Here is a 24606-nt window from a genome sequence, read left to right as displayed (position 1 = left end):
GGAGTAAGTGAAGGAAGAAACCACATGGAAAAAGTGGTAAGTAAGTTTGGTCCAAAAAAACGGATTTTCACCAAGTCAAATGAATTTATTGTGAGAGAGGTTTCATGATGGTTGTTTCTAAAGCAAATTAGATCATTTTAAGATTGCTCTATACATCAGTTGGTTAAATAAAGTTAAATGAAGGTTATATAAAAAATTAAATAGTTGGAGTCTCTATAAGTTTCAATATGAGGTCTTATACCTAGCATAAAAGTGCATCCTTGTAACTGTGCGGGCTAATATAGTCCAAATGTTTGCCTTGCAGTGTCATCAAAGAATTCTAACATAACTCAAACGAAAGGCGTTTGCATTTTGTCCCAGTCCAGGCAGTGCTGAGAGGGATAGTTTGGCCTGCTCTTGTTCAGGTTCTGGTTGGATGTCATCAGTAAGTCATCAATGGCCATGGGGTAAGTTGAGCCAATGGCAAGTTGAGCAAACTGAAGTGTTTTCTTCCTAGGCGTAATGCAAGGCATTAATCGCTGGGATATGAGGTAACAAAAGGCCTATCTTAAAAGCGATTGTGATTGTGTTCAATTGTGTTTGGAAAATAAAGATAGACATAGTTTTAAAAATGTAGTGGTAATATTTCATTCAGTACAGAAATGTGTAGGTGGCTTATCTTACCCAATACCAAGGGTAAGTTGTGCCAAAAAAACACTTTGTTTTTGTTGTACATATTTATAATATTTATATTTATAATAATATATAATGTTGTACATATTTCCAGGAATACACAACATCCTGAAATAATTTATATGTAGATATCTTTGTTAGAAACAATACTATATTTCCCTTGATGGAGTGATGCTGAATTGAAAAATGGCTCAACCTACCCCACTCTCTCCTACTGTGCGTGCCATTCAATTCACCGTAATTGGCCCAGATGCCTCAGGTGAGAGGGACGCAGAGCTGCAGAGAAAGAACAAACAAAAAAGATGGGAAATGCGAGGGAAAGTTGTGAAACCCTGATGGGCCACATTGAGAACTAGATGAAGAGAGGATCAGTGAGACAAATAACACAATGGACGGAAAGAAAAAGCCAGAGAGACAGATGGAGAAGAGGAAATTGAGCCACATCTAGCTCCTTGGCTCAGATGTACGCCTAGCTGTGGTAGGTTTTCAGTGCGCTGCATTCCACCCCATAGACACAATGGCGGTGCTTAAAAGCTCCACTGGTCACCCGGTATACACAGCCCTTCCCTCCCCTCCTTGTTAGCAAAATAAGCTAATTAGAGTCTTGTGAATGGGCTGTACTATGAGTGCATCTAGGACAGAGAGATCAACATGACACAGGAGCCTTAGAAACATGCCAGAGAGGCACCTGCACTTTAGCTAAGCTGAGACAAACTAGTAAACACAAATGTGCTAAGTAAGCACTTGATCAAAAGTACACACACATATTGTACATGAACACACGCACGCGCACACACACACACACACACACACACACACACACACACACACAATGATTTACTCTGTCTTCACTTTTTTCTCCATCTCCCTATATGAGTGTTCAAGCATGATATCATCTTCAAGTCACAGAGCCAAACAGAGGCAACACTTTATCCTCAGGAACTGGCTGATAAGGATGAACATAAGAGAGACCAGCTGTTCTAAAGAGAGGCAGTACGCCAGCTGGGATAAACAAACTGAGGAGGAAACACACAGGCTTATTTATCAGACTGAACAGTGAAGGAACAAAAAACAAGTGACTCACAGGAATCCCACTGGGAGATACGTCTAATGTATGAGACATCCATGTATTCTCTCTCTCTCTCTCTTTCTCTCTCTCAATGTGAGTGCATGTGCAGATGTCATCTTTTGAGGGCCGAGGAGTCCAAAATGAAGTGATAAAGGTCCAGAAGAACTAATGGTAGAATAACTTCAAAATAATGAAGAACAATCGCCTTACAACATGTCTGTGTTGACAGAGTCAACGTTATGTCCTTTATATAACGATGCACACATTTCTTAAAGGGCCAATCAGCAGTTGAAACAATAACAAAGCGCCTCTGTTCCTGTAAAAAGTTGAGGGATGAGTAAAAAGCTGAGGGATGGAGAAATGCAATCACTGTCAATTTCATGGACAGAGCTATGAATGCAAGGACTGACCATCTATGATATCAACATTTGTTTACAAACACTGGAGTAAAACAAGCTTATATTTTGGGTTCTGATGGTGGTACGACAGTTAAAGTAAGCTTGTGAGGTATTTACAAGTTATATTCTTCAAGAATTAATATGTATATATAATTCATTTCAATTTCAAGTAAAAAAATGTATGTAGCAACTGCCAATTGTCCCTTTAAAGCAGTTCCAGCCTCCAGGCCCTATCTTCATGATTTTCTGACGCCATCTAGTGACAGCAGTGTGCAACTGCTACAACAAGCTCTGCAGTAAGTCCCACGACGAAATGTATCTCATTTTATTAATTAGGGATTTTAGTCAGGATTTTAATCATCAAGAGTCTATGGACACACCTGTGCATCAATATAAGCTTTAAAAAATCGATACACTATGTAGTGCCATCAGAAAGTATTCAGATCGCTTTACTTTTTCCACATTTTGTTACAGCCTTATTCTAAAATGGATTAAATAGTTTTTCCCCTTCATCAATCTACATAGCAAAACAGGTAAACATTTTTTAAAAAATCACATTTACGTAAGTATTCAGACCCTTTACTCAGGACTTTGTTGAGGCACCTTTGGCAGCGACTACAGCCTCGAGTCTTCTTGGGTATGTTACTACAAGCTTGGCACACATGTATTTGGGGAGTTTCCCACATTATTCTCTGCAGATCCTCTAAAGCTCCTTCAGGTTGGATGGGGAGCATCGCTGCACAGCTATTTTGAGGTCTCTCGAGAGATCTTTGATCAGGTTCATGTCCGGGCTCTGGCTGGGTCACTCAATGACATTCAGAGACTTGTCCCGAAGCCACTCCTACGTTGTCTTGGCTGTGTGCTTAGGGTCATTGTACTGTTGGAAGGTGAACATTTGCCCCAGTCGGAGGTCCTGAGCGCTCTAGAGAAGGTTTTTATCAAGGATCTCTCTGTACTTTGCTCCATTCATCTTTCCCTCGATCCCGACTAGTCTCCCAGTCATTGCTGCTGAAAAACATCCCCACAGCATGATGCTGCCACCACCATGCTTCACCGTATGGATAGGGCTAAGTTTCCTCCAGACATGACGCTTGGCAATCAGACCAAAGAGTTCAATCTTGGTTTCATCAGACCAAATGATCTTGTTTCGCATGGTCTGAGAGTCCTTTAGGTGCCTTTTGGCCAACTTCAAGCGAGCTGTCATGTGCCTTTTACTCAAGAGTGGCTTCCTTCTGGCCACTCTACCATAAAGGCCTGATTGGTGGAGTGCTGCAGAGATTGTTGTCCTTAAGGAAAGTTCTCCCATCTCCCCAGAGGAATTCTGGAGCCCTGTCAGAGTGACCATTGGGTTCTTGTTCACCTCCCTGACAAAGGACCTTCTCCCCCGATTGCTCAGTTTGGCCGGGCGGCCAGCTCTAGGAAGAATCTTGGTGGTTCCAAACTTCTTCCATTTAAGAAAGAAGGAGACCACTGTTTTCTTGGGGACCTTCAATGCTGTAGACATTTTTTGGTACCTTTCCCCAGGTCTGTGCTTCGACACAATCCTGTCTCGGAGCTCTACGGACAATTCCTTCGACCTTATGGCATGGTTTTTGCTCTGACATACACTGTCAACTGTGGGACCTTATATAGACAGGTGTGTGCCTTTCCAAATCATGTCCAATCAATTGAATTTACCACAGGTGGACTCCAATCAAGTTAAACATCTCAAGGATGATCAATGAAAACAGGATGCACCTGAGCTCAATTTCAAGTCTTATAGCAAAGGGTCTGAATAGTTATGTAAATAAGGTATTTCTGTTTTGTATTTTCAATAAATTTGCAAACATTTCTAAAAACATGTTTACACTTTGCCATTATGGGGTATGGTGTGTACATGAGGAACATTTTTTTAAATCAACTTTAGAATAAAGCTGTAACGTAACAAAATGTGGAAAAATTCAAGTGGTCTGAATACTTTCCGAATGCACTGTATATACAAAATGATGTGGACAACCCTTCAAATTAGTAGATTCTGCTATTTCATCCCCACCAGTTGCTGACAGGTGTATAAAATGGAGCACACAGCCATGCAATATCCATAGACAAACATTGGCAGTAGAATGGCCTGTACTGAAGAGCTCAACAAGTCAGTTCGTCAAATTTCTGCTTGGATAGAGCTTCCCCAGTCAACTCTAAGTGCTGTTATTGTGAATTGGGAACGTCTAGGAGCAACAACGGTTCAACCGCAAAGTGGTAGGCCACACAAGCTCACAGAACGGGGCTGGTGAGAGCTGAAGCGTGTAGCGTGTAAAAATCATCTGTCCTTGGTTGAAACACTGTCTCACTGTCTCGAAGCTGTCTCTGGAAGCAATGTCAGCACAATAACTGTTCTTTGGGAGCTTCATGGAATGGGTTTCCATGGCCGAGCAGCCACACACAAGCCTAAGATCACCATGCGTAATGCAAAGCATCGACTGGAGTGGTGTAAAGCTTGCTGCCATTGGACTCTGGAGCAGTGGAAATGCGTTCTCTGGAGTGATGAATCACACTTCACCATCTGACAGTCCGACGGACGATTCCGGGTTTGGCGGATGCCAGGAGAACACTACCTACCCCGATGCATAGTGCCAAGAGTAAAGTTTGGTGGAGGAGGAATAATGGTCTGGGGCTGTTTTTCATGGTTCGGGCTAGGCCCCTTAGTTCCAGTGAAGGGAAATCTTAATGCTACAGCATACAATGACATTCCAGACGATTCTGTGCTTCCAACTTTATGGCAACAGTTTGGGGAAGGCCCTTTCCTGTTTCAGCATGACAATGCCCCCGCGCACAAAGCGAGATCGATACAGAAATGGTTTGTCAAGATCAGTGTGAAAGAACTTGACTGGCCTGCACAGAGCCCTGACCTCAACCCCATTGAACACCGTTGGGATGAATTGGAACGCCGACTGTCAGCCAGACCTAATCACCCAACATCAGTGCCCGACCTCACTAATGTTCTTGTGGCTGAATGAAAGCAAGTCCCCGCAGAAATGTTCCAACATCTAGTGGAAAGCCTTCCCAGAAGAGTGGAGATTGTTATAGCAGCAAAGGGGGGAGCAACTCCATATTAATGGCCATGATTTTGGAAAGAGATGTTCGACGAGCAAGTGTCCATAATTTTGGTCATGTAGTGTACGTATAATCATGAAAACCGTAATAACGCAATTAGAAAGTACTATTTCTTGATCAACCATGTCAAAGGCTTTGGATAAATCTAAAAAGATGCCGATGTATTCATCGTTGTTAAGGGCTGTAAAGATTTTATCCACAAGTTGCAAAAGAGCCATATCTGTGGAGTAGTTTTTCGAAAACCATATTGGTGCTCATATAGAATACAGTGTTGATTTAAATGTTTCAACATTCTCTTATTCAAAATTTTTTCTCTGATTTTTAGAAAAACATGGAAGTACAGATATTGGGCAATAATTTGTAAAAGATCTAGGATCCCCTTGCCAATTTTCTAGTCTTTAATTGGCATAGATTTGGTGAAGATACATGTATACTGTACATTAGAGGCTCAGTAATCGAGGAAGACACTGATTTCACCAAAGAGGCACCAATCTCATCATGACCTGCTGCTGATATCTTTAAGTTACCGATTACCTCCATCACCATTACATCAGGTGGATCAAACTGAATCAGATATGTTCCAACATCTAGTTGAATCAGAGAAGGGAAATGTCCCTCAATGTTTTCTCAATCCAAGGGATTTCCATTCATTTTCTCAATTTTCATTCACAGAGAGGAACCCACACTCACAAAAAGTTAATAAATTCACATAAAATAACATCAAGATAGGTCTTATTTACAACAATACATTGTGATGGAATAATTGTACAGTCGTGGCCAAACGTTTTGAGAATGACACAAATGTATGTACATTTTCACAGTCTGCTGCTTCAGTTTGTATGATGGCAATTTGCATATACTCCAGAATGTTATGAAGAGTGATCAGATGAATTGCAATTAATTGCAAAGTCCCTCTTTGCCATGCAAATGAACTGAATCCCCAAAGAACATTTCCACTGCTGTCATGTTTGTTGAAAGGATCGGACCAAGGTGCAGCGTGGAATGCATACATTCTCTTTATTAAAAGAATGAACACCGAACAAACTAACAAAATAACAAACTAAACATGAAGCTATACAATATAGTGCTGACAGGCAACTACACATAGTCAAGATCCCACACCAGAAAGTGGGAAAATTGCCTGCCTAAATATGATCCCCAATCAGAGACAATAATAAACAGCTGTCTCTGATTGGGAACCATATCAGGCCAACATAGAAATACAAAAACCCTAGACCTACAAAAACCCTAGAGTACCCACCCTAGTCACACCCTGACCTAACCAAAATATATAGAAAACAGAGATATCTAAGGTCAGGGCGTAACAACTGCATTTCAGCCCTGCCACAAAAGGACCAGCTGACATCATGTCAGTGATTCTCTCGTTAACACAGGTGTGAGTGTTGACGAGGACAAGGCTGGAGATCACTCTGTCATGCTGATTGAGTTCGCATAACAGACTGGAAGCTTCAAAAGGAGGGTGGTGCTTGGAATCATTGTTCTTTCTCTGTCAACCATGGTTACCTGCAAGGAAACACGTGCCGTCATCATTGCTTTGCACAAAAAAGGACTTCACAGGCAAGGATATTGCTGCCAGTAAGATTGCACCTAAATCAACCATTTATCGGATCATCAAGAACTTCAAGGAGAGCGGTTCAATTTTTGTGAAGAATGCTTCAGGGTGCCCAAGAAAGTCTAGCAAGCGCCAGGACTGTCTCCTAAAGTGGATTCAGCTGCGGGATCAGGGCACCACCAGTACAGAGCTTGCTCAGGAATGGCAGCAGGCAGGTGTGAGTGCATCTGCATGCACAGTGAGGTGAAGGCTTTTGGAGGATGGCCTGGTGTCAAGAAGGGCAGCAAAGAAGCCCTTCTCTAGAGGAAAAACATCAGGGACAGACTGATATTCTGAAAAAGGTACAGGGATTGGACTGCTGATGACTGGGGTAAAGTTATTTTCTCTGATGAATCCCCTTTCCGATTGTTTGGAGCATCCGGGAAAAAGCTTGTCTGGAGAAGACAAGGTGAGCGCTACCATCAGTTTCGTGTCATGCCAACAGTAAAGCATCCTGAGCATTCATGTGTGGGGTTGCTTCTCAGCCAAGGGAGTGGGCTCACTCACAATTTTGCCTAAGAACACAGCCATGAATAAAGAATGGTACCAACACATCCTCCAAGAGCAATTTCTCCCAACCATCCAGGAACAGTTTGATGACGAACAATGCCTTTTCCAGCATGGTGGAGCACCTTGCCATAAGGCAAAAGTGATAACTAAGTGGCCCGGGGAACAAAACATCGATATTTTGGGTCCATGGCCAGGAAACTCCCCAGACCTTAAACACCGTGGGACCACGCAGCCGTAATACCGCTCAGGAAGGAGACACGAGGAATGTACTTTGGTGCAAAAAGTGGAAATCAATCGCAGAACAACAGTAAGGGACCTTGTGAAGATGCTGGAGGAAACAGGTACAAAAGTATGTATATCCACAGTAAAACGAGACCTATAGCGACATAACCCGAAATGCCGCTCAGCAAGGAAGAAACCACTGCTCCAAAACCGCATAAAAAAGCCAGACTCCGGTTTGCAACTGCATATAGGGACAAAGATCGTACTTTTTGGAGAAATGTCCACTGGTCTGATGAAACAAAAATAGAAATGTTTGGCCATAATGACCATCGTTATGTTTGGAGGAAAAAGGGGAGACTTGCAAGCCGAAGAACACCATCCCAACCGTGAAGAACGGGGGTGGCAGCATCATGTTGTGGGGGTGCTTTGCTGCAGGAGGGACTGGTGCACTTCACAAAATAGATGGCATCATGAGGAGGACAATTGTGTGGATATATTGAAGCAACATCTCAAGACATCAGTCAGGAAGTTAAAGCTTGGTCGTAAATGAACAATGACCCCAAGCATACTTCCAAAGTTGTCGCAAAAAGGCTTAAGGACAACAAAGCCAAGGTATTGGAGTGGCCATCACAAAGCCCTAAAATCTGAAATAAATCATAATTTTGACTATTATTCTGACATTTCACATTCTTAAAATAAAGTGGAGATCTTAACTGACCTAAGACAGGGAATATTTACTCTGATTAAATGTCAGGAATTGTGAAAAACTGAGTTTACATGTATTTGGCTAAGGTGTATGTAAACTTCCGACTTCAACTGTATGTAAGAATGCTGTTCAATGACTACAGCTCAGCATTAACACCATAGTACCCTCCAAACTCATCATTAAGCTTGAGACCCTGGGTCTCGACCCCGCCCTGTGCAGTTGGGTCTTGGACTTTCTGATGGGCCACCCCCAGGTGGTGAAGGGAGGAAACAACATATCCACTCTACTTATCCTCAACACTGGGGCCCATCAAGGGTGCATTCTCAGCCCTCTCCTGTACTCCCTGTTCACCCATGACTGCATGGCCATGCACACCTCCAACTCAATCATCAAGTTTGCAGACGATACTACAGTGGTAGGCTTGATTACCAACAATGACGAGACGGCCTACAGGGAGGAGGTGAGGGCCCTCGGAGTGTGATGTCAGGAAAATAACTTCTCACTCAATGTCAACAAAACAAAGGAGATGATCCTGGACTTCAGGAAACAGCAGAGGGAGCACCCCCCCACACCCTCCATCAACTTTTTCTGATTTCCCAGTTGTCTTGAAAGCACCATAAAACCAGAGAATGCAAGACTTTAATGACAAAAGGTGCCCACAAGAAGGACTGCCTGTTCAAGTGAGCACAGCACAACAAGGGGAGTCCAAAATGTCTTGTATCCTGCTGCATAAATTATGTAAAATACCAGGGAGATATGTAAACTGTAGCTAAGAAAGTAATGCTAAGTTTATGTTGTGTAGTAAGCTGTTAGTAGCACGTGCCTCACCCTAATAATTTGGTCCCTTTCCCCCTCATAACTTAGCCTACTGTTCTGACTTGGCCATGCACATGTAGCCTATAGCCTGTTTAAGAGAACTTTGTAGGAGTCTTTATTGTGTGCTTATATGCCCCCTTATTTATCCTACGGTTCTGACTTGGTGTACAGGGAGAATACTGTAACAACACCCTAGTGCCCAAAAAAACTCATCACTAAGCTTAGGGCCCTGCAACTGAACACCTCCCTCTGCAACTAGATCCTGGAATTCCTGACGGGCTGCTCCCAGGTGGTGCTGACCCTAAACACGGGGGGCCCACAGGGTTTTGTGCTTAGTCCCCTCCTGTACTCCCTGTTCACCCACAACTGAGAGGTCACACACAACTCCAACACCATCATCAAGTTTGCTGACGACACATTGATGGTAGGCCTGATCACCAGTGACGATGAAACAGCCTACAGGGAGGAGATCAGTGACATGGCAGTGTGGGACCGGAACAACAACCTCTCCCTCAACGTCAGTAAATCACAAAGTACTTAAAATGGCCCCCACACACACACACACACACACAGTTGTGAAGAAGGCGCGACAGCGCCTCTTCCCCCTCAGGAGGTGGGCCAGTATCCCTGTGGAATGCTTCCGAAACCTTGTAGAGTCCATGCCCCAAAGAATTGAGGCTGTTCTGAGGGCAAAGGGGGGTGCAACACAATATTAGGAAGGTGTTCCTAATGTTTGGTATTCTCCGTGTTTATACTGTAAGTGTTGTTTCTCAAGATGATCTGGAGTGCTCTGCCATTAAGAAAGGTGCCACTGGTCACAACTATAAGTGTAACTAATAACAACCAACGTACAGCAAAAACACATAATATCGTATTTGCATATAACGCCTTGATCATTCAATTTACTGTAGTATTTAACAGGCATGAACTGCTGTTTACTCAAATGTTCAATCAGTGAGAATATTACTAAAGCAATTATGACCAATCATGGTAAAAGAAAAACAAATGCCAAAAATTTGCACAAAATGTGTGTATGTGTGCTTTTAAGAATATATAAAAACAATATTAACACAACATACAATAATTTCAACGATTTTTACTGAGTTAAAGTTCATATAAGGAAATCTGTCAATTGAAATAAATTCATTTTGCCCTAATCTATGGATATTACATGACTCGGTAGGGCCGCAACCAAGGGAGGTCCTGGGAGGGCGTAGGCCCACCCACTGGGGAGCCAGGACCTCCCACTGAGAAGCCAGCCCAGCCAATCAGAATGAGTTTTTCCTCACAAAAGGGCTTTAATACAGACAGAAATACTCCTGTTTCATCAGCTGTCTGGGAGGCTGGTCTCAGACAATCCTACAGGTGAAGATGCCGGATGTGGAGGTCCTGGGCTGGCGTGTTTGCACGTGGTCTGCGGTTGTGAGGCCGGTTGGACGTACTGCCAAATTCTCTAAAATGATATTGGAGGGGGCTTATGGTAGAGAAATGAACATTCAATTCTCTGGCAACAGCTCTGGTAGACATTTGTGCAGTCAGCATGCCAATTGCACACTCCCTCAAAACTTGAGACATCTGTGGCATTGTGTTATGTGACAAAACTGCACATTTTAGAGTGGCCTTTTATTGTCCCCAGTAGAAGGTGTACCTGTGTAATAATCATGCAGTTTCTTGATATGCCACACCTGTCAGGTGGATGGATTATTTTGGCAAAGGAGAAATGCCCACTAACCAGGATGTAAACAAATTTGCACAAAATTTGAGAAATAAGCTTTTTGTGAGTACTGAACATTTCGGAGATCTTTTATTTCAGCTCATGAAACCAACATTTTACATGTTGCGTTTCTATTTGTTTTTCAGTATAGATGGAGACCTATTTCTGTTATTGTAGTATGTGCCTTTAAGATGACGTCATGCAACGTCCCACTGTGGATACAAATGTAACTAGATCAAATGTAGTAGATACTAACTGCATGTGCATTTAACTAAACACTTTAACAAATCATACTGTAATATTTGCTACACACTTCAGTTTGCCTGTATTCGTGCCAAACTACTTTCATAGACTGACAATAAATAAAACATTAGACCCCCCCCCAGTTGATATGAGGGAACAGTCAGTGGTTGTATTTGATTAACATTTCATTAAAAGTATAGATTTCAGCCAACAAAGAAAGATGCGCAGCCACGGAGGACAAATATAGCCACATGGTAAGGGTTTAAGAACACAAGTTTTTACAAGTATCGACCTTTGGCGACACAGTCCACGTGTTTTGAAATGTTTCTTTTAACTTTTATTTAACTAGGCAAGACAGTTAAGAACACATTCTTATTTACATTGACGGCCTACCCCAGCCAAACCTGGATGATGCTGGGCCAATTGTGCGTCGCCCTATGAGACTCCCAATCACGGCCGGATGTGATACAGCCTGGATTCAAACCAGGGACTGTAGTGACACCTCTTGCACTGAGATGCATTGCCTTATACTGCTGCACCACTCTGGTCTTTCTCGCCACATACTCGTCTCCACTCCACTCCGTTGGCGTGATCAGCATAGTGGAGTGAGATTTACTTGGCTAATGATAGGTAAGCTTAATGGGTTTAGTACAAGGTGTAAATAATGGGGTTGAAGATGCAAATGTTTTTATTTGAACAGATGGTAGACTACCGTATTTAACTCCAATAGATCCCTTCTACCTTCTGTTGCCCTACTTGATCAAAGTAAAGTGGTCCATATGCCAATACATATTTTTGAAATTAAAGTGCGCTTATTGCGTATTTACAGTTGAAGTCGGAAGTTTACATACACCTTAGCCAAATACATTTAAACTCAGTTTTTCACAATTCCTGACGTTTAATTCTAGTAAAAATTCCCTGTTTTAGGTCAGTTAGGATCACCACTTTATTTTAAGAATGTGAAATGTCAGAATAATAGCAGAAAATTATTTCAGCTTTTATTTCTTTCATCAAATTCCCAGTGGGTCAGAAGTTTACATACACTCAATTAGTATTTGGTAGCATTGCCTTTAAATTGTTCAACTTGGGTCAAAAGTTTCGGGTAGCCTTCCACAAGCTTCCCACAATAAATTGGGTGAATTTTGGCCCATTCCTCCAATTTTAAAGATACAATTCCCGTTAATCCAGCCACAGTGTCTGATGTCAAAAAGGAAACAAAACTTTCCATACATGTCTAATATGGGCAGAAATCTTACATTTTTGTTAATCTAACTGCCTGTCCAATTTACAGTAGCTATTACAGTGAAAAAAATACCATGCTATTGTTTGAGGAGAGTGCACAACAACAACAACAACAACAACAAAAAAACTGATCAGTAATTCAGTAAACTTGCTCTGATTTGTCATCCTGAGGGTCACAGAGATAAGATGTAGCATAGTTTTGTTTGATAAAATCAATTTTTATATTCAAATGTAGGAACTGGGTTCTGCAGTTTGAATCCCTGCTGTCTCTGGCTCCACTTTTTGCCCATTCCTCGATGACAGAGCTGGTGTAACGGAGTCAGGTTTGTTGGCCTCCTTGCTCGCACATAAGTTTTCAGTTTTGCCCACAAAGTTTCTATGGGATTGAGGTCAGGGCTTTGTGATGGCCACTCCAATACATTGAGTTTGTTGTCCTTAAGCCACTTTGCCATAACTTTGGAAGTATGCTTGGGTCATTGTCCATTTGGAAGACCCATTTGCGACCAAGCTTTAACTTCCTGACTGATGTCTTGAGATGTTGCTTCAATATATCCACACAATTGTCCTCCTCATGATGCCATCTATTTTGTGAAGTGCACCAGTCCCTCCTGCAGCAAAGCACCCCCACAACATAATGCTGCCACCCCTGTGCTTCACGGTTGAGATGGTGTTCTTTGACTTGCAAGCCTCCCCCTTTTCCTCCAAACATAACGATGGTCATTATGGCCAAGCAGTTCTATTTGTGTTTCATCAGACCAGAGGATATTTCTCCAAAATGTACGATCTTTGTCCCCATGTGCAGTTGCAAACCGGAGTCTGGCTGTTTAATGGCGTTTTTGGAGCAGTGGCTTCTTCCTTGCTGAGCGGCCTTTCAGGTTATGTCGATATAGGAATAGTTTTACTGTGGATATAGATACTTTTGTACCTGTTTCCTCCAGCATCTTCACAAGGTCATTTGCTGTTGTTCTGGGATTGATTTGCACTTTTTGCACCAAAGTACGTTCATCTCTAGGAGACAGAACCGGTCTCCTTCCTGAGCGATATTACGGCTGCGTGTTCTCATGGTGTTTATACTGACGTACTATTGTTTGTACAGATGAACGTGGTACCTTCAGGCGTTTGGAAATTTCTCCCAAGGATAAACCAGACTTGTGGAGGTCTACAATTTTTTTTCTGAGGTCTTGGCTGATTTCTTTTGATTTGCCCATAATGTCAAGCAGAGAGGCACTGAGTTTGAAGGTAGGCCTTGAAATACATCCACAGGTACACCTCCAATTGACTCAAATGATGTCAATTAGCCTATCAGAAGCTTCTAAAGTCATGACATAATTTCCTGGAATTTTCCAAGCTGTTTAAAGGCACAGCCAATTTAGTGTATGTAAACTTCTGACCCACTGGAATTATGATACAGTGAATTATTAGTGAAATAATCTGTCTGTAAACAATTGTTGGAAAAATTACTTGTGTCATGCACAAAGTTGATGTCCTAACCGACAAGAAATTTGTGGAGTGGTTGAAAAATGAGTTTTAATGACTCCAAGCTAAGTGTAAACTTCCGACTTCAACTTTATGTTTCCCCTTTTGTGATCTCATCTTAGTCAGTCTTTCTCGCTTTGTGATCTCTCTTGTCATCCCTTTGTGATGTCATACATTCTCTTTCTTTCTTTGCTACATCCCCTGTCCTTTTTCTGTCATTTCATTATTTTCTTTGTGACGTTACCTCTGCCCTCTGTGCTTCGATTTCTGTCTGGTTATTGTGATGTCATATCATTCTGTCTCTCTTTGCAAGGTCATTTCTGCCCTTCTTTTTGTGATGTCATCACTGTCTTCCTCTCTTTGTGATACCATTCTGGTGCAGGCAAAGTTCCAGTCGGTGTACCAGATGGTGATGGACGAGGACTTCCCAGCATGCACCAGGCTGCTGTGCTGCACGCACTCCCTGGCCTCCATGCACCACGTGGCTGAGGAAAAAGGTCAGAGGTCACTGTTCAGCCCACACAAACTAATGTTGAAAGTTAATGTGCTCCTCAGAAACAATCAACTGTAAACCCCTAAAACCAATAATTAATTTCTCACTTCTATGTCAGACTGAAGTGCACATTGATAGATTTTATTAGTATATCAGGTAATTCCGAGACTGCAGCACCCTTGAAATTGTTTGAGATTTTCTAAAGATGAGCTGCACATGAACACATTATAAAAGTGTGATGTTGAGGGGTCTCAGGTGTTATACGTGTCACCGCTACTGCCTGGAAAGGACCATGGAAGGGTTAAAGAAGAAGGTACACATTGATCAATCTATGAGCTGCATAAGCAGGGGTTTTCATGCTCTATAGTACATCCTGAAGCAATCTGATCCTGGCAACCTCCAGGTTGTGCAGGCTTTTGTTCTAGCCCAGGAATAACACACTGGATTCATCTAATCATCAAACCCTTGATTAGCTGAATCAGGAGTTCAGAATTGCTGCTCTCCAGTAGATTTAACAGTGTTAACAGTGTGTTGGTTTTGCTGTGTACCTGCTGTTCTAGGCTGAGAGGACAGTGAAGGCCCTCGGAAAGACTAACATCTCAGTGGGAGAAAGGGTGAAGTCCATGACGTACGTCAGAGTCTAGAAGGAGTCAGAGACCCAGGAAGGTGAGTCACTCTCAGGGCCTGGTCTAATACCGCAGACCTGTGCCATGTTCTCCCTGGCCTGCAATCCTCAAATTAACCAGAGGATGGCACCAAACCCACTTTAGAGATCAGGAGCTTTCCACACCAAACATTGCCTCATGTTACATTTTCGGTTTCACATTCATTTTATATTTAAAGCTCAGACTGTCAACCCAGTTTCCTGTGATATCAATAGGATGGATGTCATTCCATAATGAAGTGTATAAAGTGATGCTGTGGTATTAACCCTCTTATACCCTCTCTTCATTGTAACACAGAGGACTACCTGCAGTATGCCCGTGGTCTGATATCTGCGGACATCAGTGAAGACCTGAGAAAAGCTCTCCTCAAGCATCTACAGTATGTACATGCACAATCTAAAATTAAAAAGCACAATCTAAAATCAAATGTTCATGTAGCTTCATCGTAAGTGTCACTGAGTAATTTGAAATACATGTTAACCACCCCCAAAAAACTGAAGATGAGTGTGCGGTTTTGGAGACCGAAATCAAATAACTCGTGGCAGTTAGATTTCTCAAGACACATCCCCCACAGTTTGAAGATAATTGCAGGTCCCAGGTCAGCACTTTTGACTGGAAATGTACTGGTGATGAAAGTGACATTGTGCTATTAAGACATTGATACTTCTGAAGGCAATGCATTAAGCAGCATTATTAGTGTTTAACAGTCTGATGGTCAGTCACCTTTCACCTTCCTCCTGACAGGTTACCTGAGCTCTCAAGCACTAAGAAAGTGGAGCATCATTCAAAGGTATTTTATTCAGCTTCTCTGTGTAGGCTACTTGTGTCATCACACTGTGTAGTTAGGCCTACTGTATATACTGACATATTTTTTCCTAGTTTTCTATTTATTTGGGGACATTGTTCCTTTTCTGCATGTATTAGGAACCAAAGCGGGATAAATCTTTTATTTTACATATAAACTATTGTAGGGTCTGGCTTTTTCACTGTGATCTTCTCTTGAGATTCACCAGATGGTAGCAGTGTACAGGTAGATTAGTGTGTTCTTATGCCTATTGTTGGTGGATGTGGTTGGTCAGTTGGTGATACTCACGGTATTGCCACGGTAACTTGTAAACAAACGTGTGTCTGTGGTGTGATTGGTGGTTGGTGTTTAGAGTGATGGAAAGCAGGTCTCACTCTATACATCCCATCCTCATTCGGCAGAAGTGAAAGCTGTCTGACAAATCAGTGGAGGCGGGAGAGGACTACACCAAATTCAACAGCTCCGATTTCGCCCGCAAAGTGAGGGAGATTAGGTGCAGCCTGCATGAATGGACCCATGAGAGAATTATATATATATATATGGGGGAGGAACCTTCCTGAAGTTCACGTGAGTGCAGTTTAAAGCAATGCAATGCAGAGGCCTTCAAATCCAGACGAAGGTCCAAGTAACATTGTATATTCTGTCTGGAAAAGAGTCATGATGATGTGTAATTACGTTTCAGCCGTCTTCACTCAAGGCCGATGAGCAATACTATTGAATACATCTTTTCTCCTCCTCCAGCCGCCCTAGAAGATGAGTGCGGCACAGAAGATCCTGGCCAAGGTGGACAAAACAGGCATGAAAAGCATGTCTGCCTTCTTCAGCCCCAAGGGCAAAGCGGAGAAACTGATTGTTAGGATGGTGCATCAGAATTTGTATGTGTATGTTGGTGTGCGTGGATACACTGAGTGTACAAAACATTAGGAACACCTGCTCTTTCCATGACATAGACTGACCAGGTGAAAGCTATGATCCCTTATTGATGTTTATTATTGATTGTTAAATCCACTTCAATCAGTGTAAATAAAGGGGAGGAGACAGGTTAAAGAAGGATTTTTAAGCCTTGTGACCATTGAGACATGCATTGTCTATATGTGCCATTCAGAGGGTGAATGTGCAAGACAAACTATTGAAGTGCCTTTCAATGGAGTATGGTAGTAAGTGCCAGGCACACTGGTTTGAGTGTGTCAAGAACTGCAACGCTGCTGGGTTTTTCATGCTCAACAGTTTCCTGTGTGTGTCAAGAATGGTCCACCACCCAAAGGACAGCCAGCCAACTTGACACAACTGTGGGAAGCGTTGGAGTCAACATGGGCCAGCATTCCTGTGAAATGCTTTCGACACCTTGTGGAGTTCATGCCCCGACGAATTTAAGCAGTTCTGAGGGAAAAGGGGGGTGTCAACTCAATATTAGGAAGGTGTTCCTAATGTTATTTACACTCAGTGTACCTTATGTGTGTGTTTGTGCGCACATTTGTGCCTTTAGTAATAAAGAAAATAAAACTGTATTTTTGAGAGAAACAGATCTGTAGCAAGGTGATTTGAACTTGCCTTGAGAAACTGGGTTGATTCACACTAGTTGTGAGAATAAGAGGATAAAAAACAAGAACATGAATAGCTATTACTTCAAGGTTTGGGGGGAGTATATAAAGTAAATGATGTTTAAACTGCTTCCAGGTAGCCTAGAGGTTAGAGCTTTGGGCCAGTAACCGAAAGGTTGCTGGATTGAATCCTCGAGCTGACAAGGTTAAAATATGTCGTTTTGCCCCCTGGTAGGTCGTCATTGTAAATAAGACTTAACTTTACTTGCCTAGGTAAATAAAAAATCCCTTCTGTGCTCTCATATTATTGTGTCGATAACCAGCATGAGTTCAGCCTGTCGTCTCCTGTAATAAAGTACAACCTTTTCAACAAACACACCAAGGGTCCACAAGTCATGGAAAAAGTGCCTTGGTGACCCATTTTAATGTACATAAATAATATAGACTTAACAGGATTAATCATATTGTTACAGTACAATGGTAGCCCACTACAGTATAAAACGAAATAAGCAGTGCCATTTGCAGTACCTTGGTTAATGTTTAAGAATAATTTAAATTATTCAATCTGAGGCACATGGTGAACATCTTACATTTCATACAGTGATGTTGATCATGGAGTCTAGGGAGACTGATGCGACAGGTAAACCTGGATATAATAAGCCTAGTCTAAATGTGTAATAAAAATACTTGGAAAAGAAAATGGACAGTTGCATTGTTGATTGTGATGTCAGGTGGAGTAGGTGGTCTGTTTAGTCACAGTAACTAAGTAATGAGAGTGTTTGTTGGTAATTACGCTGTCCAAGTTACGCACGGTCCTTTGTGGATCGGGTTACCGCCCCATCAGTCCCAGGGGCCACAGCAGACTGGATAATTTATCAGGCTGGTGGCATAGCGAACAATGGCACACGCTAAGCCTGTCCACACCAACATAATACCATAATCATTGGCTGCCACTTTCTCTCAGTTCCCACTTCCTCTAGGCCTACTTCTCTCTCTCACTTCCTATATTACTATCCATGGTTATTTTGTGGTTTCCCTGCCAATTCCTCACCAGCTGAATGCTTGCATGTCGCGGGACCTCCCCAAGTTGACTCCCGTACTTGTTATGAAACTCAGCAAGTTCGTACTACTTCTTTTTGAGTTTCGGCTTGAAGCGCAGTGTCTGGAAAGCGCTCTCCACCACTTTGGGCAGGTGGATGGGGTTTCTCTGTAGGTGTCGTCGGCTGCTCGTCGTCCCGTTGTCGCTGTTCTTCTTGGCCGTGCTGTTGCTTTTGCTGGTTGAGGCCGGCTTCTTCAGCTTGGACTCATCTGTGGGACACCGTGGGACCCTCATGACCCAGTTGGAGTGGAGGTCGTGCTCACTGGTGCTGGTGGCCACTGATGAAGAGAGAGATGGGTTCACGTCAGTTCTCAAAATGCCCATCCAAATTCTACATGGGGAGAGAAAAAACCACTAAAGGGTAGTTTGTGATCTATTACGGTTACAATTACTCTGAGACTGCAACAAGCTGTTCACTGTCTCTAGATCAGCACCAGGTAGCTAGGGCTTCACTACACCTAGTGTTGCTTTTTCAGTGTTACATTTCTAGTGTTGATTTAGGAGTTAAATTAACTCTAAAAAATCCCCAGTGTTGGTGTCAATAACCATTGTTGACTGTGATTGTGTCAGTTTTACTCTGCGGAGACTAAAACATTCTCATCAAAACCACGGCCATCATTATCTTATTTCCCAGCACTCTCTACTGGATCTAGATTTTGGGGGGGGGATTGTTTTTAATATGTGTGTTTTTGCATGTACATTGATTGATTAATTTTATGCCACACAAAGATACATAACATACATTTTTCTAAACTAATCCAATCAATTAGTTAGATTTATTGCACCCGTTACTTAAATAGTTAAGGTAGTCTCTTTCATCAAAGTTCCTAACCTTTAACATCTTTCTGACTGCAGGTTGTGTGTGAATAAACAGTGTAACTGTTGGCTGTCTTAACTCAGGCTGGATTCCAATAGGAATTATATGTCACTTTGAAAGTCAGTATATTGTGATTTGTAAACCAGTAGGTTCTTAACACCATTGTGTTGGGGTAAAATATTGCCAATAAAGTAAGGAAGGCCTTATGATATATGTAAGATATTGTCATTAACAGTTTTATTTAAATTGTTTTCTTTTGGAAAAGTTTTATTAACACATTTCTTGTAAAAACAGCTCATACATTTTGTACATCATGTCATACACATAAAACTGCAACAAAGCATAAAACACAGCATTTGAAAGTAACATTTAAATTGGTTAAAAAGTACATGTTGTTAAAATCAATGAAAACAACCATGAATAAAAGTACTTTCCTGGAAAACATCAAATCTGTAAAAGCCATTTAAAATGTGTACTAATGATCTAACAAAGGTAAAACATTTTTAAGACAGGGAAAACATGGTAAAAAGTCACCTTGTTAAAAGGCTGTCTTCGGTCCCTTGTACAGGAGCGGTCCCTTGTACAAACTCGCCTCATCCTGCTCCTCTGAATAAATTACCGTCCCTTCCTTCGGGGCTCAGAGGAGATCCCTCCCCTAGGCGCATCGCCCTAGGCGCCGCAGCGCTGTCAGTCCGTGGCCGCCGGGACCTAGGGTGTTGTGGGGGACCCATTGCCCCCTTCCTTCCGTACCACCCCAGGGCTTCCGTGGCTACCATGGCCACTGCCTGGGGGTGGTCTCTACGCTTTTCCCTACCAGCAGGTTGCGGGAGGACCACAGTGCTTCCTTCAAGCACGTGAGGGTGGGACAGAACTTGGTGAAGGCCTTCGATGGAATAGGCCTTCGGCCCACCCCATACAGCACGAGCTGAGGTGTTAGGTCCTCCCCTGCTGGCAGACACGGGGTGATCAGGGGGCCTGCTTCCTTCCACAGGTCCCTGGCAGCTCTGCACTCCCAGAGCATGTGCCTCACAGACTCTTCTTGGCCGCAGCCTGGTCGGGGGCACATGCCCCGTGAGTGCATAACGGCCCTGTTACATTTGCCTACAGCAAAAACTCACTTTATGAAGTCCACAGGGCCAGATTTTAAGGAATTCAACAACCATGTCGCTGTCACTAACAAATACAGTCATGGGTGGTAACTCTACAAGTCACTCAAAAAGGCAAGGCACACTGGGAAATGATATTGGGGCTCTGTTTTTTGTATGTTGTGCCGACATCGATAAAGTTTGAGCATAAAGTTACTGATCCCTTCCCCCATGTCAAACACTTGATTTCAGGAGGCGGGATTATTAAGGGGACAAGGTGACATCACCTAAACTCTCATTTTACTACACCAATGGTAACATGATATTCTCGTACCTAATTTAGATAAGTACCGTCTTGTAACCAACATAGGAGACTGCGTGTTCGCAGGAGACTGTGTGGTTTATCAAGCTAGATAGCTACTCTACTGGTGACCAAATTTGACTGCAGGGTGTCAGCAAATATAATTAAAAATTTACACTATTCATCTATGGCAAATATTCTTATATGTTTCCACTTTCATATGTATCTGGTGTTAGCTATTTACTAGGGAGCATAGTTAAAAATGCTGACACGTTTGTCATGTTAAAATCTGTCAGCAATGCTGTGAACCGCAAAAGAGATGTCAAACAGGAGGTGTAAAATTGACATCGTTGATGCAATTTCAATGTTGTTTAGATTGCTTGGCGTATCACAAAATTTGCATGAGATTATGTAACTGCTCACTGCATTCAAATTTATTGACATAGTCCTTCCAAAGAGCTGTCAGTCAAGGTGAGCTCCTGAATATAACCTCCTGCCCACTCAGCTTGTCTTTTCAAAGTTCCTGGTAGTTAGTCATGAGAGAAAGTAGACTCTTTTTTTTCTGTAATTTTGAGCATTTCTATCCCCCCAAAAATATTCTGGGATATATTTTAGAGCTAGGTTTCCATCCAATTGGCGACAGACTTTCATGCCAATATTAAAAAATCTGCATTAAAACAATTTGCGAATTTTCCCAACAGAGATGTGTTTCCATCTAATTAACTTGTTGCAGATAAAAGGTGCACATATAAGTACACGGTTAAATTCACAAATAAACAAGTAAAAAAATGTCACTGCATTTTCAACTCTACTCATGTCATCTCACCCAAAAAATGTGTGTTTTATAGTGAGTGTGCCCACTTTGGTCTTTGCACGCACACTCTAGCCGGCTACAGTGCACATATTGTATAGCCTACATGATGAGATTATTATGGACAAAAGAGCGAGATTATTTTTATTTGTCAAATGGCAGCCAAGCATTAGGGATCATGTCACCAGAATAAGACCCTCGATATTTACTAGAAAGGAGCATCAAGCTCATCACCTTGCACTTTCACCACCCTGTGATGTTCATCATAACTTGTTCCATCTGTGGTCTAATAAACTGCATGCTTTCCCAACCAGTCCTAGTTGGAGGACCACACAATATCTCATTGCATGACTTCAAATTTACTTCGATGTGATGGTTATTACAGTATATCAATATTTGCGCATAAAATCGTTTTCACTGACATTTCTCACATAAATAATTTTACCGACACAAGAAGATCCACCTTGTCTAGCGTATTTTGTTTTGTTGACATTTGGAAAGTTTACAGAGAATATTTATGTTTCCATCAGGCCTGTCATGACATTTTTTTATCCAACATGTCCTTTACTCACATAAAAAGGTTGGATGGTTAGTCAAAAGGCTATTTTACATGGAAATCTGAATGATCTTCGGGACTTTTAACACGCAAAAGTCTGGACCCATGTAGACACTGGCCCAGTTTTAAATTTAACATTGTCAGTGTTGATTTAAAACTAGAGAATTTGCTGTGTATCTCCAGATCAGCACCAGGTATCTGTCCACTGTCTCTATATCAGCACCAGGTAGCTGTCCACTGTCTTCGCTGTTTAGGCAAATTGATCGTACTACAAACCAAAACACAACTCACCAATGAAGTCAACGTCAGCGTGCCCATCGTCTACATGGGGCTTGCGCGTGTGCTCAGGGTCACAGCTCGCGATGACAGCATCAAAGAAGTCCAGAGTGTCCTCCTCATTGGGGATTGGAGGGGCAGACGGTTTGGTCCTCATGCTCTTTAAAAAAATTACAAAATAAGAGAGAACATGATTGTCTATTGATTTCTTTAGTAGAAGGCATTCAGTGGTTCAAACAATTTCATTTAGGACACAAGGATAATTATGAGGTGAGGTCATAGCCATTAAGTGATTCACAAAGCCTTTCTACCTGTGCGTCCTTGGAGTTGGGTGGGGGTGGCGCAGGCTTCTTCTTGGGGGAGATTGTGGCCTTCATCTCGTTGCTTTTGAAGTTGTTGACGCTCCTCGTGTACTGCCGTCTCAACGCCACCAGCTCTTCCAAATACTCCAGGCAGTTCTGATTTTGGGAGTAGAGCCATATCCGGTCCTCCTGCCTCTGATAATAATACAAGGCGGTGGTGGACTCGACATTTACAGAACTTTTGCTCCGCTTCAGTGTGGAGTTGACGGATGACTGATTCCTCTGGCCCACCACGAGCATGGAGGTGCTCCGCACCAACTTGACGGTGCACGCGCTGTGGTAGTCCTGCTCGGACCGCGGACTGCCATCACGAGCCCTGTGCCCATTGTTGGGACGGAGTGCGTTGTTGATCTTCCTAAACATGTGCGTGGAGTAACTCAGTTATAAAAAATATAATGTTAATTCAATCGAGGTGCCCATAACCGTTTCCAAGTAGTATTCCTCAGAAATCAATTAGAAAACAAGCACATGGCGCGTAAAAGAAAAACGTTGGTCTTGTCCATGGGGATGAAACTGCCCGTGAGTATCGTTGGCAGAGAAGATAACTTCAGACTCCTCTCACTTTAAAAAAACGTTCCTGGCCATCACTGCGGTGTTATGGGGGGTTGTGCTATGGCAACGGGCCTCGAAATTCAACCCGCTCCTGTGTCATTACTATTGAACAGCAGTGTCAAATGTCTTAATGGGCACCTCAAGCTCCCATTGTCACCAAAACGCACGTGCTGTAGTCCCGCTGCCCAGTGGCTTATACACAGAAAATCGTCCAGTGTTGCATATTTCAGTGTAACATTTCTAGCGTTGATTCAGGAGTTAAATGAAGGCTCTAAGAGTAAAATTAACACCCACATGGTGTAAAATAACCCCAGTGTTGGTGCTAATAGCCAGTGTTGAGTGTGAGATTGTGGTTATATAAGTTTTGTCTCTGTGGAGACTAAAACCTTCTCATCAAAACCATGCCGTTCATTATCAGATTTAACCAGCATGCTCTACTGCAGCTAGATTTTTTAAGGATTGTTTTTAATATCTGTGTTTTTGCATACACATTGATTGCTTTTTTAATTTTATGCTACACAAAGATATAGCACATACATTTTTCTAAACTAATCCAATCAGTTAGTTAGATTCATTGCACACATTACTGAAATGGTTGTTCCAGTTTAAATGGTTTAGGTGTCACGCCCTGATCTGTTTTTCACCTGTCCTTGTGATTGTCTCCACCAGGTGTTGCTTATTTTCCCCAGTGGATTTATCCCTGTGTTTCCTGTCTCTCTGTGCCAGTGTGTCTTGTATGTTCAAGTCAACCAGTGTGGTTTTCCTGTGCGCCTGCTTTTTCTATTCATTTTTTGCTAGTCCTCCTGGTTTTGACCCGTGCCTATTTCTGGACTCTGTTACCCTGACCATTCTGCCTGCCACTCTGTACCTCCTAGACTCTGAACTGGTTTTGACCTTTTGCCTGTCCACGACCAATCACTTGCCAACCGTTTTGGATTATAATAAATATCAAAGACTCAAACCATCTGCCTCCCGTGTCTGCATCTGGGTCTCGCCTTGTGCCTTTATATTAGGTGCCCTTATATATTATATTAGTCTCCTCACAATATTCCTAACCCTAACAGTCATTCTAAATGCAGGTTGCGGGTGAATAGAAATTCCAACTGTCAGATGTCCGAACTGTGGCAGTCCTAACTGGCTGGATTACAATAGGACTTAGATATCACTTTACAAGCCAGCCCAGTGTGATTGCAGATATGCTGTGGCTTGTAAACAATGAGGGTCCTAACACCAGCTGTGTTAGGGTAGCACTTTGCCATCAAAGTAAGGCGTTATATATTTCATTTATTGTTCTAAAGAGTTTTAAAGTTTTACATTTGAGAGTTTTACATTTTAAAGAACACGAACAGTCAAAATCATGTCTTTCATGAAGTTGGATGATATTTGGATGAAACCAAATCAAAGTATGCAGAGGAGCGTGGTTTACATAGCTAGATAGATACTGTACTGGTGCCAGAATTTGACTGTAGGGTG

At 42.3% G+C, this 24606-nt stretch overlaps 1 protein-coding gene, 1 long non-coding RNA gene and 1 pseudogene across 3 annotated transcripts in view; 1 reads left to right on the top strand and 2 right to left on the bottom strand.

Annotated features, from left to right (window-relative positions):
* Positions 1 to 24606, bottom strand: part of LOC149972793 (uncharacterized) — a 548532-nt gene that overhangs the window by 504309 nt on the left and 19617 nt on the right. The gene's annotated exons all lie outside the window — the stretch shown is intronic.
* Positions 9574 to 17690, top strand: LOC110502040 (ribonuclease H2 subunit B-like; annotated as a pseudogene).
* c9h13orf42 (chromosome 9 C13orf42 homolog) lies at positions 18320 to 23137 on the bottom strand. Of its 2 annotated transcripts, none has more exons than XM_090216372.1 (3): positions 22531 to 23137; positions 22235 to 22379; positions 18320 to 18651 (listed from the first exon to the last, which is right to left on the bottom strand). In XM_090216372.1, exons 1-3 carry the CDS (start codon positions 22942 to 22944, stop codon positions 18401 to 18403), a joined length of 810 nt encoding a protein of 269 aa, XP_090072498.1. In that variant the 5' UTR covers positions 22945 to 23137; the 3' UTR covers positions 18320 to 18400. The 2 variants fall into 2 exon arrangements, with proteins under 2 accessions (XP_090072498.1, XP_090072496.1); XM_090216370.1 differs by having other exon boundaries at positions 22235 to 22432; positions 22500 to 23019.

The sequence above is a fragment of the Oncorhynchus mykiss genome, chromosome 22 (genome assembly GCF_057628025.1).
Source record: "Oncorhynchus mykiss isolate SJ-2025 chromosome 22, ASM5762802v1, whole genome shotgun sequence".
NCBI lineage: Eukaryota > Metazoa > Chordata > Actinopteri > Salmoniformes > Salmonidae > Oncorhynchus > Oncorhynchus mykiss.
The sequence above is the reverse complement of the archived record's forward strand: the minus strand, read 5'-3'. Positions and strand labels throughout refer to the sequence as shown.